Source organism: Nipponia nippon, unplaced genomic scaffold (genome assembly GCF_047370975.1).
Source record: "Nipponia nippon isolate SJK-2023a ecotype South Korea unplaced genomic scaffold, ASM4737097v1 scaffold_5, whole genome shotgun sequence".
Taxonomy (NCBI): domain Eukaryota; kingdom Metazoa; phylum Chordata; class Aves; order Pelecaniformes; family Threskiornithidae; genus Nipponia; species Nipponia nippon.
The window spans coordinates 93,941,207-93,960,089 of NW_028262369.1; the positions used below are offsets into that span (position 1 = coordinate 93,941,207).

The following is an 18,883-nucleotide window of genomic DNA, read 5'->3' on the forward strand; positions in this document are numbered from 1 at the left end:
GGCCACCAGGGAGATTGTCCCCTACTAGAAGTTTGGGATTGTCCTTTCAGAGTAAGACCCAAATGCTGAAGGACTCGTAGGCATGAAAGGCTTCAATACTGAAACTGCCTTCACCAATTGCACCCTCGGGAAAACTCCCTGTAAGCAACAATGTTGGCATCCCACTGGAGTCGCTGCCAATTTTTGGTTTCCTGACTTGATGCCCATCCGTGGCAGGAGGCGGCCGGGAGACCTCGGGAGGCTGACGCCTTTGTTTTCCTTGTCGTCTCACAGCTTCACCTGGAGAAGCCCATGCAGACGAGCAGTCGGTGCGTGGTGGGGTGCGCGGTGGACTGCCGGCTCTCGGCGTGGTCAGCCTGGTCGCAGTGCTCCCACACGTGTGGTGCCGGCGGTGAGTCCCCACCTGCCCTCCTCCTCCCTTTTACCCCCCCACCCCTCGGCAGCGCAGCGCAGACGGGACCCCCAGTCCCAAAAGGGCTTACGCAGCCCCCAAGCAAGGGTACAGAGCGCAGGGATCACCCCGAGCCCCACCAAACCCTTCGGAGGTGATTTTTGGACATTCTGGAGGTCCTGAGGTGTTGGCTTTTTTGAACAAAGCAGGCTATTTTCAAAGTACTCATAAGTGAAAAAAGCAATTTAGGAAACCAAGTGGACAGATGCCTGGGGATTTTATTAATTTTTTCAAACTCTCAGAATTCATTCATAGGAAACATTAACCCCAGAGACTGGAGGAGTACCTAGAGTTGGCGAAGAGCTAGGGAGAGTTACAGGATTCTTAAGAAATGGATAAATAACTGAATACAAATCCTCTGGTGAAGTTACTTTTAGTAACATAATGACATCCCATTGAAGAAAAAACACCAAGACTATTTTTCGTCATTTAGTATATGCCTCTGTCTCTGTCTTGTATTCACAGGTCCCTTAATACTTGTATGAGTCCAGTAACTTCAGCGAGGTTTTCTATAGCCAGTAATGCTCACCAGCATACAAAAAGTGAAAGGATCAGGACCTTTTTTTAAACTTTAAAAACCCCTTGAGTATTGACATGAGGAAATGTGTTGAAGCTTTTATTCAAAATAAGCTCGTGACATTATTTCCCAGGCTTCTGATGTGCATTAGATATACAGCTAATGGTCTTCATGATTTGAGAGCCATAATGTATATTTGAATCAAATTCACTTAAGGTCAACAAGAAAAAAGCTCTTGACTTCCATAAAGTGATTCCTTCAGATGGATTTCAGAGATCAAAGCATGTTATAGAAAAAGCTTAATATTTGGATTAGTGGCGTTCTTTCTTTGCTGAGCTTTTAGCCCTTTTGTAAAGTAGTGCTTTCTTAACAGAAATGAATAATTCATAGACAGTGTTTTAACAACAACACACTAGGAATACTATTAATTCCAAATTTTATTTTTTCTTCAGAATCCATTTTGGAGTGTTAATGCTCATGTTGCTGAATGGACTTAATTTTTTTTTTTGAGTGTTCAATCACTTCCCTAAACAAACAGAGCTACATGTGCAAAAGCAAGTTGTAACTTCTTAATGGCTTTTAGCATACTAAAGGAGCAGCTCATCCTATATAATGCCTGAAGGTTTTTTTGTCCTGAGCTCTTACATTGCACAGTCTGCAAAGAGGCGTACTCGAGTAAAGGTACGTCTTGTAGTCTGCTCCGGATCCTGAAATGCTTATGTAAGTCCTAAAGACTGGTTGAAGAGCTGGTGGTTCTCAATGCATGTAAGGAGCAACCAGTTACTTCATGTCATAAATCTGCTGGGCTTCTGCAGAGGAAAACTGGAAACATCCGTGCCCTGCCGAGGCAGACCTCAGCAGTTCCTGGGAGTGTCCTGGCTGTAGGTGCCAAACCTCATTAAGGCTACTTGAACCACACAGTCAAGCTCAGCTCCACTCAATCTGTGGGTCATCTTCTGGTCCTCAAAGGTCATAACTCCGTTATACTGCTAGTTAGAGAGCTGGCTCATACAGTTCAGGACATAGACATGTATGAATTAAAAGCTGGAGATACTGTTTTGTGAACCTATGGCAGCTAAGCAGCTGGGAGAGTCTTAAAAATTGTATCATAAGGAAGCCAAGTTTTGCTCAGTCCTCTATCGTTTGAATAGCTTTGTAGGGACCTTGAATCTTCTGAATCTCATCCCAAAGCAGGAACGTCAATGAAACAAAAGTATTTTGCATCCAAGTTATTCCGAGTGCATGGTTTATTTTACTGCAGCCCCAGTCCTGATCTGAGTTTTGCTGCAGCAACCATCAAGTGGGGAGCTACACTGATATCAAACATCCGTGATGGAGGGACCTTGGCACCACTCCTGCGGCTGTGGCCTTTCTGTGGTTCCAACAGCAGAAACACCGTCATTTCAGCTTCTTCACTGAGTTCCAGTTCGTTATAAATACTACTTGATGATGGTATTAACAGGGAAGATATTAGTTATGTACTCATCCACAGGTGGTACTGCACAGACCTTTGAAATCATCATGAGTTTCTCACAGGCATTTGTGAGAATGGGATGAAGCCTCAAATTAGACAGGGAGAAGCAACGGATGACAATAAACGAGCTGTGGGAATTGGCTGTAGTAAACACTGATTCAGTTTCCCTTTGCCAAATAAGTAATTGCCCACTATTTGATAAAGCTAAAATGTGGGACTTAGATGCATGGTTCCCAGAAATAATTCACAGCAAATCAGTTGTATGCACCATTACTGGCTCCGCTCACAATAATATTCTGCTTCTCTGGCTTTTTTTGGAGAGCATGTGAAGGGCCTGCTCAAGTACCATAAACGCCTTCAAAGAGAAACATAATTTAAGTATCATCCAGATCAAAATTTAGTGTTGCTGGATTTATGTTTTCATGTGTTTCTTAAGCATTGCTGCTAACTTTTTTATTCTGTCCATCTCTTCCAGTAACGGTTTGCTGTGATGTATTTTAATCGATGGTACCTTTCTCTTGCTCAGGTTCTATTTTATGGAACAATGCATTTAAACATGAAGTGCTGCTGTGTATGTGGCACTGACAGCTAATATGGTTCTGGTACACAGCAGCCAAAGGCGAATATATTGATTTTTATAAATGATGATGAGTAAAGTAGATCTCTCTTTCATGCCTGTGCTGAGCCTACGGAGATGTGTAACTGATATTTGCCTGTTGCAGCTGTAGTTGTGGGCAGCATCTGTTCAGGATGTTGATTAGGGTTTTAGGCTGACATCGGGTTATATATTAGGGTTCCTCATATCAGTTGCTGTACTGCCATGAAAAGATGTATAGTACTGCGTTAATGGATGATGCTCCCATGGCCTGAATCAAAGTTACTGGAAAGATGTTTGGTACGGATAATCCCCAGCACATTGCATTTGCTTTGTTAAGGTAAATGAACACAGGAGGATGCTGAATTTTTCTATGTAAACGTTTTCCAATCCTGTACGATTTCTCCCAAGTTGTCTAACAGGAGTGCTAAATAGTATAAAACCACCTAAACCCATGCTTTGCCACTTGTAAAGCTGACTTCATCAGATAAATTATGGGACTTCCCCGAGTTACGCAGGGTTGAACACGCTGCCGTGCCTTGCTCAGTCCTCAGAGCCCAGCAGAGACTGTAGCAGGTCGCAGAGACGAGCACCCCAACACCAGACTGACCCATGGGACAGAAATGAGTTGGACAAGGATGTGCACGACTGGAAAACTTGGTGGTGACGTTTTTCACTGATTCATCCCCAATTTGGGAAAATATTTTTGGTTTTGCCTTCTGAAGAAGAAAGTTTGGTGACTTTTTTTCGCTTGCTATTCAAACTCGTTGCGCTCCGCTTTGATGGTGCTGGGAGGCATTGCTGGAAGAGGGGCCACCAAAACCTCTCCCAGAGCTGTGGATGCCCCAGTGCCCACTGGTGGGACTGGCAGTGGAAAGTAGATGAAAAGCCCCATTTATCACCAGTCCCCTTTGCTTGCGACTTGACCTAACCTGACCTCCAGGGCTGTATTTAACTAACGATCCCTGCTCTGGTCTTGCGGTTGCTTGATAGGGTTGTGTTTTATATGCTCTGTTCACGCTCATCAAACAGATAACGATGTGTCAGTGATTTTGACTGGGATGAACTCTAGAAGGAATTTTAATCGTCTTGGTTCCAGCTGCGACGCATCACTTTGTGGGGATAAAATGCAAGGAATGGCAAGATTTTGGGGTGACAAAAAAATACCATTCTTCTGATTTGAAAACGTGATCCTATGTTTCTGAGATGAAATTTTAGCCACTGATGCAAAACAGGATTTTAAGTGACCAGCATTAACAAGACTAGCCTCTTTTTTCCTCCTTTCAAAACTAATGACAAATTTGAGGATATGAAGAAATACTTATTTTCAATTTTCAGCACACTTTCTGTCTTAATTTTTGTATCATTTAACACTACAGAGCAGAGGAAACAGACATGTGGCCAATTCATGGGGAAGTGAAAGAAAAATTCATTTGGAAATTAAAGAAACAACTAGGATTGCTTGAACTCTTCCAGAGTTTGTATTGGAAGAAAAATAATTTCAGATGCAGTGAGATTCTGTTCTCCATAGGCAGCAAAAGATAAGGTATTTAAAAAGTAAAGACGGGGAGTTTTTCTGCTACTTGAGTGGTAACCGGGCACCTAGATAAATTTATGGAGTGAGAAAAAAAAATCAGAGCTTTAAGAAATGCACTGCAGTGAATGTGCAAAGAAGGATTTAAATGAAATTTCTTTCTTCAATGATTTATTCACAGTATAAAAAGAAAGTGATAGACTACATGAGTTGAGCAGCAGCTGACCATTGTGAATGTAGTAAGTTCAAATGGTTTGGATAACCAACTGTAGGAAAATAAAATGTCAATAAATACAGAACAGTTGTTAACCCCTTTAAAAGGAAAATCGTGTTTTCTATTCAGTGATCTTCCCATTTACATTTTGCTAGAAAGTTGTTAAACAGAGTGTACGAAAGGAAATTATTTCTTTAATTAAAATAGCTTGATGAATGCTTCAGGCTTTCAAGTCCCTCCTAATGAAATCAGATCTTTTAAGCTTAAGAGATCTCCTTTTCCATAGCTGCCGTTTTGGGAGCTCGTGCCTGGCGTGGCCGCAGAGCTCCCTGGCCCGGGTGCCCGCCTGCCCCAGGGCATCCCGAAAACCCACAGGCACGAGCTTCCCACGGTTTCCCAAAGAGCCTTTTCCATTGCTTACTAGTCCTCAGCATTCAGAATTCAGAATCCGGCAAATTTGGTCCATTGCTGGAGAGGAAGAAACAGCTAATTTTGGCCTGTTGGGCAGGGGAGGGCTGCCGTGGGGTTTGCCGGCAGCGGGCTGGGGGGTTTATCTTCCCTTGCTCTGACCCCTGGTGAACCGCAGGAGTTTCTCACCTTTCTTTTCCTCTCAGCTGGCAGGATTTTTTCCACCTCCTAATGTATCTGATTCCGTGATGGCTGAATGCACAGTCATGTGGATAAGAGCTTTTATCATCACTTCTGTTACAAACTCCCCAGGTCCAGGGAATTAGCATTGGAAAAGAAGAAGTCTTAAAATTGGTTTAAATGGGTTTAAAAATGGAATTCAATGGGTCAGAGCAAGGGACTAGCATTGTAAAGGTAAGAGAGCTTGCTAAGGTATCCATCAGTAGCTTTTTCAGGTGTGTCTGCTTTTAATTTTTATTTGCTAAAATGTTTTTGGAAACCCTGCTCCGTAGACAGTCACCATGGCTGTTATTGGAGATGTACCTTAAACCCAGCTGCAGTACCGTTAATTAAAAAGCACGTGCATAAATAGCTGGGAGAAGGAGCTGGCTGAATATCGCAGCCTCCCCACTTCGCAGGGGTGTTTGCTTCCCCCCCCCGGATTCCCCTCTACTCCCGATTGCAGCTGAGCGACTGCGATACAAATGGGAGTGCTCCACCGCAACACATTATCTCTTTCCTTTTCAGTGAGTTAGCAATTACGGCTCGCATCTGTCTTCTTGTAGGTGTGTGCCCTTATTACCCAGGCCTTTTATTTTTTTAACTGCCTCTCAAATCCATGTCTATTGAAAGTCAAGGCAGAAATTTTATCCCCAGCACAATCTTCTGCATCCCGTTGCATAAGGGCTTTTTTTTTTCCACTTTTCTTTTTAATTGGATCCGGGATTCTAATTGAAACATTTTGAGTGAAAACATTCCTGGAAGTAAATGGACAGCAAAGGAGACGGAAATGGAATTGCTGTAACTTTAATGAATATATTCAGTTTTATTATTTCAAAAGTAGTAACATAATTGCTTTTTCCATTCAGTGGCTGAAAAAGTTTTCACCAATAATAAATAGGATTTTAATGGAAATGGCAAAAGTGGTTATGGACAGTAATAGCCACTAGAGTGTTTGCAGTTTTCAAATTAGATGCACATAATTGGTCATAAAAAGAAAATTTCATTTGTTAAAAATCTCTGGAAACATAGTGAATGCGTAATGTTAGAAATGATGCTGCCACAGGAATTATTTTCTTGTCATATTTAATAATCACAATTTAGTCAAGTATTCAAATGTGTTGCGTAAACAAATAATGTATTTGGAAAACATACAAAACTGTGTTTAAAAACTGTGTTTGAGCATATCAGTGACTGCATCACTTAGACTTAACAATTGCATCTGTATTATCCAAATAGTCTTCCCAATTAATTGCTTTTTAAACAGATTTTAGTGGTGGAAAATGAACTAGGAATACTGATAAATCACAAAATCTGCCTTTCTTTCTTCCTCCGGGTCTCCTTCACCGTGTCCTGTCTTCTCCCCTCGCCTAGGCCAGATGGTGCGTGGGCGCTCGGTGGTCCTGGAGGCAGTGGGCGAGGGCAGACCCTGCCCGGAGCAGCTCACCCAGCACAGGAGCTGCCCGGTGAAGCCCTGCTACAGCTGGCTGCTGGGCCCGTGGTCTCCCTGCAGAGTCCAGGTACGGCTTTTTCCAGCCCTCCCCGAGGGCTCCTCGGGTTCCCCGTGGCCGGGGTCAACAACAAAAATCATCACTACATGGCAGAATTGATTGAGGTCGCTGTTGGCGGGTCGGAGATGTCTCTGTGGCTGTTGAAGGCGCTGGTAAGATCCGTAGGAAAGCAGGGGCAGTTCAGGAGCAGTAAACCTCTGCACCTCATCTTCCAGCCATCAGCAGCGATTTATAACAGTATGGGTTCAAATACCGCAAGCTTAAAGAGGTATTAAAGAAGATTTACGGAGTAGATGTGCTTGAGTGAGCATAGTCATGGTGACCTATAATTTAATTATATAAAATAACTCTAACAAGAAAATAGATACAGTAGATTTCAAAAGAGCTTAGTCTTTTTTATCTTTTTTTTTTCCTTTTTTTTTTTTTAAGTACTGTATAGCAGGTCTTTCCCCACAAGGTCTCTGGTACAATAGTGTGAGTTATTGTATGAAGTGCTGGTTTCTACTTTGCCTTAGCCAAGCTGTCTTTTTAATGATCTAAAACCGGCTGGATTCAGTTGCGATGTGCTGTACCTACATTTGGCACCTCTGCATTGCTGGCACTGGAGCCGTCATTTTCTCACTGCCAGTGACTTGCACCAGTCTTCAACTGATTCCGCCCCATGCTTTGTCTTCTCTCCTTATCTGTTAGATCACGTTTCCAATATTAAAACATGTTAGTCGGTAACCCAGTTCAAGCAGAGGTGAATCTTTTACACTGAGGTTTCTCAGATGGAGTAAAGTCCCCTCATGCTACTTAAAGCCGGCTTTGCGGAGATGCAGGTGGGAGAAGTGTGGCTGGGGTGGAAAGGTGCCCTGTCTGGTCCCAGGGGACAGGACCTCTGCGTGGATCTGTGGCTGCTTTTCCACATTGTACCATGTAGGAGACTGAAGCCAATAATGTGCATGAAGACACATGCCTTGTGTTTTCTGCTCTGCCCTCTACCATGCTGTGAATGCCTTGAACACCTGCTCGGTTTCTAGATGCAGTAGATGGACGTGTAGCAAATACTGCGGGTGGCAAAACGGATACCCAGAATTTTCCTAGGTTTTCACAAATGAAATTTGGAGCATGACAGTCTTTGGACAGTCCAAGACTAGAGAAACAGAAATATATTTATATTTTACATAATGAACGACAACTCATTGCAACTAGGGATGTGAATATTGTCCTTGTATGTACTGCATTCAGTATTTATTTATGTATAACATAAATATAACAAAATTATAACATCAGTGATATTTTGTCCAGCTAACATAAGCAAATTCTGTTAAACATTAGGGAAGAGACCTTCAACCGTAGGAGCTAACAGACCTGATAAAAGAATTAGTAGGAAAGCTGAATTAACGCCCTGGCATACTCCAGATAAATAACACATTGTGCAGATTAAAAGTGTGCGCATCCAGAACCCAGCTAATTTCAGCTCAGAGCAGGTAATCACAGCCTTCCCTAACCCAGATATCATCCCGTGCTTTCAGTGAGACAGAGCCTGCTTCTCTCCTTAAATTACTGTGATGTAGTTTCTCTACCCTTTGCTTTGTTTTGGAGGGGAACCATTTTATTTGTGCTCGCTTCTCTTTAATGAGGTGCTTAGGAATTAAATGTAGTTCATAAATACAGGGTGATTTATTCCTGTGCTTTACTGGAAAAGAAGCTTAAGATTACTTTCTAAAGAAAGCTTTCAGAAGTCCTGTTTTGAAGGATGCTTTGTGAAATAAGGTAAATGCATCCTACGGTAGGACCAAAATGCATATTGTGAATGTGTTTTCCTATAATAATATAAACAGGACAATTAATTATAAGGCTAAAATATTTTTTCCTTGTATTATGAGATAACTGAGACTGCATTCCTTAATTGTAGAAGGACTATTTTATGCTAAATTGACTTCATGTGAATAATTAGAGGTGTCTGCATGTTTAAGAATAGAGCCCGCTAAGTGTTCTGAATTGCTGCTTTTCACAGTAGGGAAATCAGCACATTGCTCTCCAGGTAGTCCCAAGTGTCTCGAGCACACCTCCAGTGGGCGTGGGGCATTTCTGCTGCGTTCAGAGGGCTGCAGAACTTGGGAAATGGTCAATACACCTCATCTTAAAGGGTTACGTTACACTAATCATTTTCCTACTGGAGTTGAAGTGGTTTACCCTGATTAGCTTAAAAAAAAATTAGCAGTGGCTGACACTGTTCATAATTTTTGCATTAAAGGAATGTAAGTGAAGTAGCTAGACATTATCAAGCACTAGCTGCCTAACATTCATAAGAAGACTAAGAACCCTTTCTTTCTAATGTGTTTTAAAAGCACTCCCTTAAATGTGATTGCACAATGCTTCTTCATTAGAGAAAACTTTTACCTGATTAAATGCTCATCAACCTGTGAAAGCATTGCCCAGTCAACTCTTCACCTAAAATAATTGTGAACGCATGTGAACCCCGGTAAAAGCTGAAAAGGGAAAACTTTTCTTAAAGGCACGTCTGGGCAAAGCATCCATCTCATTAGGACTGTTATCTCTTGTCTTATTAGCGTGTTATATGTGGAAAGTATCAGAAGGTGATGTTGAGAGAAGGTTTGTGCAGATGGTGTTAGCATGTTGGTCAATTCAAAAGATACCTGGCTGCCAAAACACAGTCCCGGTGTAAGCCTTCTCATTATTTTACTGGTGGTCGGTTGGGGCAAGGGGGGTGAGAGGTGGAGGCTCCGTGCAGGTGCGCCTGGAGGGGCCCGTACCTCCAGGCTGTATTTAGGGGACCCAGGGTGGCTTTTGCATCCTCCACAGGGTCAGCGTAGGAATTTTTGCAGCCAAACGGAGGGAATCGTCTCTGCAAGTCAAATCCCCACGTATTTCCTGCCAGGAGCTCATCACTCAGGAGGCAAATCCTGGTTCTAGGCAAACCTCAGATGATCGCATCTTCCAAGAAAGAGCATTTACAATACAAATTCGATCCCCTGAGTTTTGAATATGTGATCATCTCCTTGGCAGTTCTCCTCTGATTAGCAGCTATTCCCTGCATCCTCAGTGTGCCATTACGGCAGCAAACTTCCACTGAGTCCACACCTATTAATTAGATCTGCAAATGTATAATTTTGGGGACATGAATAATATTTAAGATGATAGGGAAGTTAACGCAGTGCTCCTGCATTGCTTATGACCTTGCCAAATATACCAAAAACCATCTCCCTCTATAAATGACAGGATGACGTTTTATCTTTTAAGTGTGTTCAGCTGATTGCAAAAACACACTGTTGGTCTTGAAAGAAAGCAAGCGAATGGAAGCCACTGTTAAAAAGTGAACCTTTATCTTTGGAATTGTTTGAAAGTCCACAGTTTCTATTTAATTTTTATTCTAAACATTCGAAAATATGAATGTATTTCCAATATTGCTTGATAGAAGAATGGTGAATGCCGCATGTGGACTTTTATAGTGAAGACTGCTGTACCAAAAAAATGTATTGTTTTCACCTATTATTTATATTTATATCTCGGCATTCATGTAACTGTTAATATATTGATATGTATATAAATACCTATATATTGCTTACACAAGAATAAGTATCTTTTAAAAAACTTTTTTCATTCTTTCCAGTAATCTTTAGGCGTACCCGGAGCCACTTTGAGCTGGAAATACAGTGCAGTTTGATTAGAGCCCATTTCCCCCGAGAATTTTCTCCACATCGTCTTCTGTTCCCACCAGCCATTTCTAAGAGCTCTAACCCAATTGACAGCTGCATGAGTTATTCACACACCATTAATCTCAGACCGCAATAGAGGTTTCAGTGGTGAAACAGTAATTTAGAACAGTAAGTTACATACTGGCTAAAGTGAAACACGGTGTTAAAAACTTGAAATCTGGCTGCATATAGTAAATCTACACTAATACTTCTCTAAGATGCTTTTGATTAACAGCTGCTCTAAATCCAGCTAGTTATGCTCTTATTTCCATTTCGTTGTGGGTCTGCAACAGAAGGGATGGAGAGAATGGAAAAGCTGCCAGGTGTACGCAGGAGAGCCGTTCCTGCTGCAAACCCACTGCTCAATGAATGCACTTGGCAGGAGCCATTCTGTTCTGCAGATGAAGTCCATTATTTTAAAAGAATCCACTGTCAAGTGATCCAAAGGAGCACTTCCCTTGGTTATATAAAAGCAATGTTTCATCCTTCTTCTTGGGTTTTATTTACTGAGTTTTGTAAAGTGCTGTTTCCGCAAGGCTTCAGGCACACGTTCATAAAGCATCACGCAGGTTTAAGGTGTGCACCTCAAACATCATTGCAGCTCTGTTTTTCAGATGAGAATGAAACAATTCCAGCCTCTAGAAATAACCCCAGTGCTTCAGCTCTTACAGCATCCGCAGCCCTTGGTCATCGCTCGAGCCAAACAATATTGATTTTCCAGTAAAGGAAGTCTTCTTCAGCAAGTAGTTTGGTGTATGACTAAGTATTTTGGAACTGGGCTGACGAGCGTGGAGCGGCTCGGACAGAGCCTCCTATTGCCTGTTCGAATGGAGTTCAGTGCTAACAGGCAGTGCCTGACTTTGGATGGTGTTTCGTTAGGGTATGTGACACCAGTTGGTGATCTCTGTCCACTGCAGAACCAATAGCTCCCTTTAAGAAATTACACAGCGCAGTGCGCAGTAATCCTTGCAGTCTAATTAAGTGTGCTGGAGCATTTTTGCTGTTGCAGGGTTAATAGGAGCACATAAGTGCTCCTATTGGGCTGCATCATCAAAGGAGGTGTGTGGAAATATCCGTTCCTTATGGGCGGGCTCTACTCTTGGCCTCTTTAGAGCAGCCAAAAATTTCTGTGTTCATGTAACTGGGCATTTCTTAAGAATCGGTAAGTTCACTACCTCTAGTTAAAGGCATGAAGGGCTGATCCCAAAGACAGAATTCATCTTTTATGGTACCCGCTTCTTCTCCTGCATTGGTTACGACACACTTGTCTGTGTGGCTCTGCCCCTACCTCTGAGCTTCTGTAGGGATGTGTACAGAGCAGATCTCCATCTGTCTTCCCATACCTGGGGGATACTATTGCAGTCCAAAGACCAAATGTGTATCTTTGAAGTCTTTTTAGGTGGAATCAACCGTATTTCTTCTGTCATCTGCTAACGTCAGCTACGTGTGTCTCTGTTCCCTTCTGTCATTTCGTAGGGTGGTCAGTGTGGAGATGGATTGCAAGTCCGCAACCTCACGTGTGTAGTGCACGATGCATCTGTTTCTGTTACATCCAAACCAGTAGAAAATGCGTTGTGTGGTGAGCTGCCATCGAAAGAGAGTGTGCTGCAGTTACCGTGCTCTGTGCCTTGCCCAGGTAAAGTCTTTGGAAAGTCACAGCGCATTTCTGCCTGTGATAGCTGTCTGAGACAGAGATGCTTCCATAGCTCTGAGTACTGTCAGTCGCCCAAGCAAGAATTTGTACTTCAGCAGATCAAGTAAATCCTCAGTCTGCTGTTTCTAGTTCACCTGACAAAGACTTGGTTTTGGTTTTGTTTTGTTTTTTTTTTTTTTTTGTGAGAAAGTGAGATTCCCCATGAAGCAGAAAATCTGAATAATGCATTCCACTGGGCAATAAACTGAGGGTATTTCACTATTACAGCTGTTGTGCGCTTAGGTTGTCCTTGTCCTTCGAGGCTGATTCCTTTTGAAAACCTGTGATTTATTCTTTTAACGTGCAGGTGACTGCCACCTGACAGAGTGGTCAGAGTGGAGCTCCTGCGAGCTCACCTGCATCAATGGCAGGAGCTTCGAGACGACAGGACACCAGTCCCGATCCAGGGCTTTTGTCATTCAGTCTCCTGAGAATCAGGAGAGCTGCTCCGGACAAGCGATGGAAACACGGCCTTGCTCAGGTAGCGTGGCCACAGCGCTCCTTCCTCCCGTTCAAGAGTTTATTCTGGTTTTGTTGCAAGGTGGAGACTAACTGGTATTGGTATTGCAGGAGGGAAGTGTTATGACTACCTGTGGAAAACCAGCCTTTGGCGAGACAATATACGCACAGTGTGGTGTCAGCGCTCAGATGGAATAAACGTCACAGGTATATCCAAAAATTGCCATGCACAACTATGGATGGAAGTCTTCATCCAGGTTTTTCTTCTTCTGCATCAGTTGCTCAGAGGGCAGTTGGACAGCCTTCCTAATTCCTCCAGAATTTCAGTTCAGATTTGTATGTAGGAAAGACAGATGGGAGCTCACCAGCCTTGCTGTCAGGTCAACATCACACATGTCATTGCAGGAGAGTATTTGGGTGAGTTACCCCTACTGTTGGGTTGGTCATGGGAAGAAATGCGTGTACATGTACTAAAAGGGCTTCCTGGGCTGGCTTGCACAGCCATTAGTGCAACCTTCCTGTAACTGTGGAGAACAGAAGCGAACATCACACGTGTGGTAGAGAGCCCAGCTTCTGTACCTCTTCTTCTATTCAACACACAGGAATCTCAAATCACTCGAACTGTGAGATTCCTGCTGTTGTCGTGACCTACAAATTTAGCCTGCGCAGGATGAAAAGGGAAATTCATGGTCAGCACTTTGAAGCTCCATGAGAGACTGGCAAAGGCAGTAGGGCTTGCACATCTGTAGGATCTCTCTCAATACGCACAGGGTGAATGAGGAGAGTAGGAATGAAAATGCAGATGTTCTATTTATAATGACTAGTTAAGATAATAACAAAAGTTTTATGTGCAAAGGTTGCCGAGTAGTTAAGAACTCATTAACATGTTTTTATTCCTATAGAAGCACATATTTCCCCAAGTGAGGATGGGCAAAGGCGTAATGTGGATTATGTCTTCTTATGTAGATAAGACATTAATGAGGACACAGAAGATCTACATCTAATTCCTGATTCTGTCCTCAACTTCCTATGTGGCCTGTGGCAAATTGCTTAAATCTGTATATCTCTGTTCTCCATTAACAAGATGGGTATGATAATAATTCCCTGCCTTGTTAAGGCAAATTAATTAATGCAATGCCTACAGATATTATGCTAATGTGCTCAATAGACTAGTATTTAACTATATAAACTAAGCAAGCAAGCACTTCTTGCACTCTGGTGTTCCAAGTCAAAAACATTTTAAAACATCCCCTTGAAGGCACTGAGTATTTTCTTTTACAGGAGGGTGTGCTCTTCGGACAAAACCTGCAGAAGTTCGGCACTGCAGCCCGGCATGCAGAAAGCCGTTCTCCTACTGCACCCAGGTAATCGCTTGCTGCCAAATATGGTTGAGAAATTAACACCGCAAAATCTATTCAATTAGCTTCTGTATCTTAAATGCATTCCAGGACCTAGAAAATAGTTTAGTGTGTCCATGGTACCACCTCGAGGAAGTTGTGGGAATTTCAGGCTGAAAGGAAACCATAAACCTGTGCAAACGAGTGATGGAGTATTTCTGTGGTGTTACAATTTTGGTTCTGTTCTGTGGAGGATCTTTGAAACCTCTTGGTTTAATTTTCATTGAAAGCTATTGTAATATCCCATAGAAAATGGACTGTAAACTTCTGTAAGAGAGGAGATGAAAGAGTATGTCCTCTCCTGCTCTTCCACGGACACAGAAAGCCCTAGTGAGCATAGGGAAGCTGTAGTGCGTGATCCCACCATCCCCATACTGTCTTCTGAAGCAAAACTTGGAAGTGACCTTTTTTCCTGAGATGTTGAGCATCTGCAACACCTGCTGAATCTTTGAGCCATTGCCATTTGCCTCTGGGCAAACGTGAGCCCAGAGGTTACAAATCTCCCTTCCTGCAGTACCGAACTCCAGAGTAAGAGCTTCCTAAAATGCCTTATCTGTGTCAGTACTGGGGTGGAGTATAAAACCAAGCACCCTTAAAGTAGCCAGGGGCAGCTGGCGTTTAGATATTTATATTTTGAAAATAACCTCCACAGCTCTTAGCTTCAGATGAGTTTCTGGTGGGAGGAATTACCATTGGAAACTACCTCATGGGCAATTGAATGTGGCTGAGAGGGTGGTCATGAGAGTGATCAGAGCCTACAGGAACATAAAAATGATGGGTAAGCATGAATTTATTAGCTATAACAACTCTTGAGACTTCACCTTTTGTCCAAAAAAGCTCAGGATCATGTCTGTCAACAAGTGGGGGATGTTGTGACAACAAAACTGATATCAAGAGTTAAATGCTTGTCACAGAGATTGTGAATCAATTGCCTGTTTGGAGTGTAGCTGAGGGTATCAGACCCTCAGACAGGCTTATAAGATAATTAGCAAGGAAAAACAATCTGAAAAAAGCCATTTTAAAGTAGAAATCCAGAAAATGGAGTATCTACCACAAACTTCTAAGAAACCTCTTGAAGAAACTGCTTAGACTGATCCAGGGCAGTGGATATTTGACCATAAGAAAGAAAGCAAGCTGCATTTCAGATAGCCCTGTGAAATACCGGAGTGGAAATACTTTGGGAGGGTTTGGGTCTGAAGTGGGGTTGTTTCTTGTTTGTCTCTTCTAGTGCCCAGCAGGGTCAGTGGGAAAATTGTTATTGGCAAGAGGAGTTTAGATCCAGCCACAGATGCCTGTTATTAAGCCTGTTAAGAAGAAAATGTTTGTATGTTGGGCTTCTTTGTAATTACTGACTCTTTTTCAACCAATTCCCCAAATATATTTTGGCTTTTTGAACTGGAATGGGTTTGTGGCACCGGTTCCTGGCTTGTTTGGTTTGGTGGTGGTGAAGTTGCATGTGCAGGATATACCTTGCAATTTCTTCATACTTTGCCTATAATTTGCACTCTTCTGCAAGAGGATACTATTTGGTTTAATACTGAATTCCCTTTTATCGCCTAGAGAGGAGTCTGCGGTTGTGAGCGAGGATATACAGAAATAATGAGATCAAATGGTTTCCTGGATTACTGCATGAAGGTACCAGGTTTAGAAGATAAGAAAGCTGATGTTAAGACCATTGCTGGAAAAAATAAACCTGTCAACTCAAAAATGCATGACATTTTCAAAGGATGGTCTATTCAACCTTTTAATCCAGGTGAAAAACTTAAATATGAATGGAATAAATTGTCTTTACAATGTTTCTGTAGAAGAAAGGTACAAGCTTTGTAGATCAGAACATCAGAGATTGTGTCTGGGAGCTGCAGAGCAGCCTCCCAGTTTCTAACCCGCATGCCATCTTTCATTCCTTTGTGCCTATACACAGTAATCACAATCTCTTATGTTGAGAGATAGCAAAGACGGAATGAAGCAATAATATTTTGCAAAAGTATACTCATGTGATTTGGGGGGATGCTTAGAACTATTATCTGATGATGTTTCTGGAAGATTACTTCTATGTTTGGCCCAGGAAAGATATTGATCACTAGTGCTTCAGAAGATTCAGAGCAGAAAGTGCTTAAGATTACATTAAAGAAAACATGCGTTGTTTCTTGCCATATTTCAAAAGTATATGAAAAAAAAAACCAGGGTAGAAAGCGTAGAGTTCAGAGTTTTAAGTGTTGAAGTTAAGATATTAAAAAATGCCCCACAAAACGCAGGCAAGCTGCTGTGCCCAAGCAGTGCATCCCAAGCGGATCTTTGACTTCCGCACCATAAAATGCTTCCCAGTTGGAACCGCATACTGGACATGCCGGGACTGGTCCACAGGACCGGTGATGTAACTGTAATAGCTGATTACTGTTTTGACTGTTATTTTGCTAAATTAATTTATTCAAAATAAATTTCTAAAATAAAAATAGGACTTTGAAATGGGAGACAAAGGTGTGAGGCGCATCAAATTTTACTGAAAATCATTAGTTTTCCCATGTTCTAAAATACCGGCAGTTCAGTCTTCCCCCTCTTCTGTTACCTGACATTGCATTTGATTCCTATTAGTTTGTAATGAACACGAGACTTTAGAAAACATGTAATGAAAAGTTCTGTTATGGGATTCAGGGAGCCGTAATTGTCTGATATATGTGATCACACTTTGAATGTTACATTTACATATTTGATTTGCATACAGTAGTTAACCTTTGCGTTGACAGTCTCCGAGCTCATAGAGCTCAGTCCAAAGCCTTTTAAAGTTGGCTGGTTTTTGATCAAACCCATCATCCAGCAGCCCACGCAGTTCACCAACAGTTTGAGTCACGGGTTTGGGGTTAATTGCCATTTTGTCAGCATCCGCGACCCTCTGTAGGCTGTCTCACTTAGGTGTCATCTCTTCAGCTGGTACCTTTATGGGGTTAGAAAAAGGGAGAGAGGTGTAGGTGGATGTTGCAATCTTCTCTTTTTAAATCAGCATTCAAAGCTGCAGCCCTGAAAGCTTCTGGTGGGCTTGACCTCAGTGCAGCATCTGTGAGCCAGTTCTCCCCCAGGGACTGCAAGACAGAAACAGGGACTAAGGAGCTTTTACAGAACATGGTGTTACTTAATTTTAGGGCAGAAATGTTATAGAAACAATATATGGGAAAGGAATAAACGTGCTCCATGTGTGCTAAGTGTATCACCAGCCCCATGGCATCCTGCAGGTGACTCTTCAGTCTGTATGTGCCCTTCAGACCCCAGCTCAAGGCTGGTGCTCTTCAAATCACTCCCCTTTGTCTAACTTCTTGACAAAATATGTAATTACTCCCCTTAAACAGGCTCTCAGGCTTACTAGTCTGGGGGTTTGCAATTACTGCTAGCTGAGCCAGGAAACCACTGCTACCTACCAGTTACGCTTTTGATAGCAGGTTTATGGTGAATGCTCCCTGTATGGATGGTATTTACCACCCTTCAGTACCACAGTCCTTGACATTTGTATACGTCTAAGGACTTACATCTGTCAGTATAAGTATACGTGCCTTTCTCCAGTTAATTTGTGATTTCCCTTCCCGTTTACAGTTTCGAACACAAATTTTACTACAATTTAATGAGGCTGATGGTTTTGTTCTTTTGAATGCTCTGCAGGAGTGCACAGAACTGATTTCAAATCAGGCTGTGTTTTTCCTTTCTTTACCACGCTCTGGGAGGCCAGAGTTCAGGTACAGAAACTTTTTCAAGTGGAGAGGCAATTTAAATAGCATTGTTTAAATTGTAAGATGACATGGTCCAATGCCTTTATGTTGGGGATGGAGAGCATAGCTGCCTTCATAGCAGACGAGGTGGGATGCCTTTTTGTGGCTGTGACAGTCCCTTTGCAGGACTGCTAAATGTTTCTTGGCCATCTCCACTTGAGAGGGCAACAAATTTCATACCCAGACCTCAGGAAAAAAAGAATCAAACAACAAACAACCCAGACCTGATGAATGGAGATCTTCTCACACGGGAGATTGGCTCTAAGCGTTTCGAGTAGAAGAGAAAATCTGTGAGAGGTACTCAGCCTTTCCACAAAGCCTGGAAGAAAAAAGAGAAAGAATGGGATCTGATTAAATATGTTTCCTTTTGAAAAAATTCATCATTCAAACGTAAAATGTAGAACAGGCTCAGTGATTGTCCCGTGAAATAACTCCCCCCTCGCATGACTGCGTTTGAAATGGCCTCTGTCAAACCATGTCTGTGGGCACGGTGCAGGTTCGTATCCCTGCCTGCAGTGTGTATTAACAGCTCTGTTGATGTGAATCAGCTCGGACTACTGCATGGAAAAAGTACCATCACTTCTCCTCACAGGGAAAGCTGTACAGCCAGAACAGAGCAAGAAACAGAAATACTGATCTTTTAAAAATTATTGTCATTAATGCAAAGCTTGTAATTAAGAACCTGTCCAAATAATGTGTTTTGAGACTTTCTATCAGAAGGAAATGTTTCAACGCACTCAAGCTCACATGTGCATGGAGGGGTTCCTCCAAGGGTCGCAGAGTGGGTCCCCTGTCGTTGTGACCCAGACAGCCCTATCGAGAGCCTTACCTTGTCTTAAAGGCGGTTATGTCTCCTGCTCCCGAGGCCCAACTAGAAAGCTCTTATGCAACTTTATCCCTCTTATTACAAAGCATATTCTTGTTTTTATTCTAAGCCAAATTTATTCCCATT

At 42.4% G+C, this 18,883-nt stretch overlaps 1 protein-coding gene across 4 annotated transcripts in view; it reads left to right on the forward strand.

The window, feature by feature from the left end:
* The window catches only part of THSD7B (thrombospondin type 1 domain containing 7B), a 540,474-nt gene that overhangs the window by 517,868 nt on the left and 3,723 nt on the right, over positions 1-18,883 (forward strand). For all 4 annotated transcript variants that reach the window (XM_087730295.1, XM_087730298.1, XM_087730296.1 and 1 more), the window contains 7 exons: positions 274-391; positions 6,787-6,932; positions 12,104-12,263; positions 12,628-12,801; positions 12,891-12,986; positions 14,061-14,143; positions 15,737-15,929. In XM_087730295.1, coding sequence (XP_087586421.1) covers positions 274-391; positions 6,787-6,932; positions 12,104-12,263; positions 12,628-12,801; positions 12,891-12,986; positions 14,061-14,143; positions 15,737-15,929 — 970 coding nt within the window. The remainder of the gene's footprint in view (positions 1-273; positions 392-6,786; positions 6,933-12,103; positions 12,264-12,627; positions 12,802-12,890; positions 12,987-14,060; positions 14,144-15,736; positions 15,930-18,883) is intronic.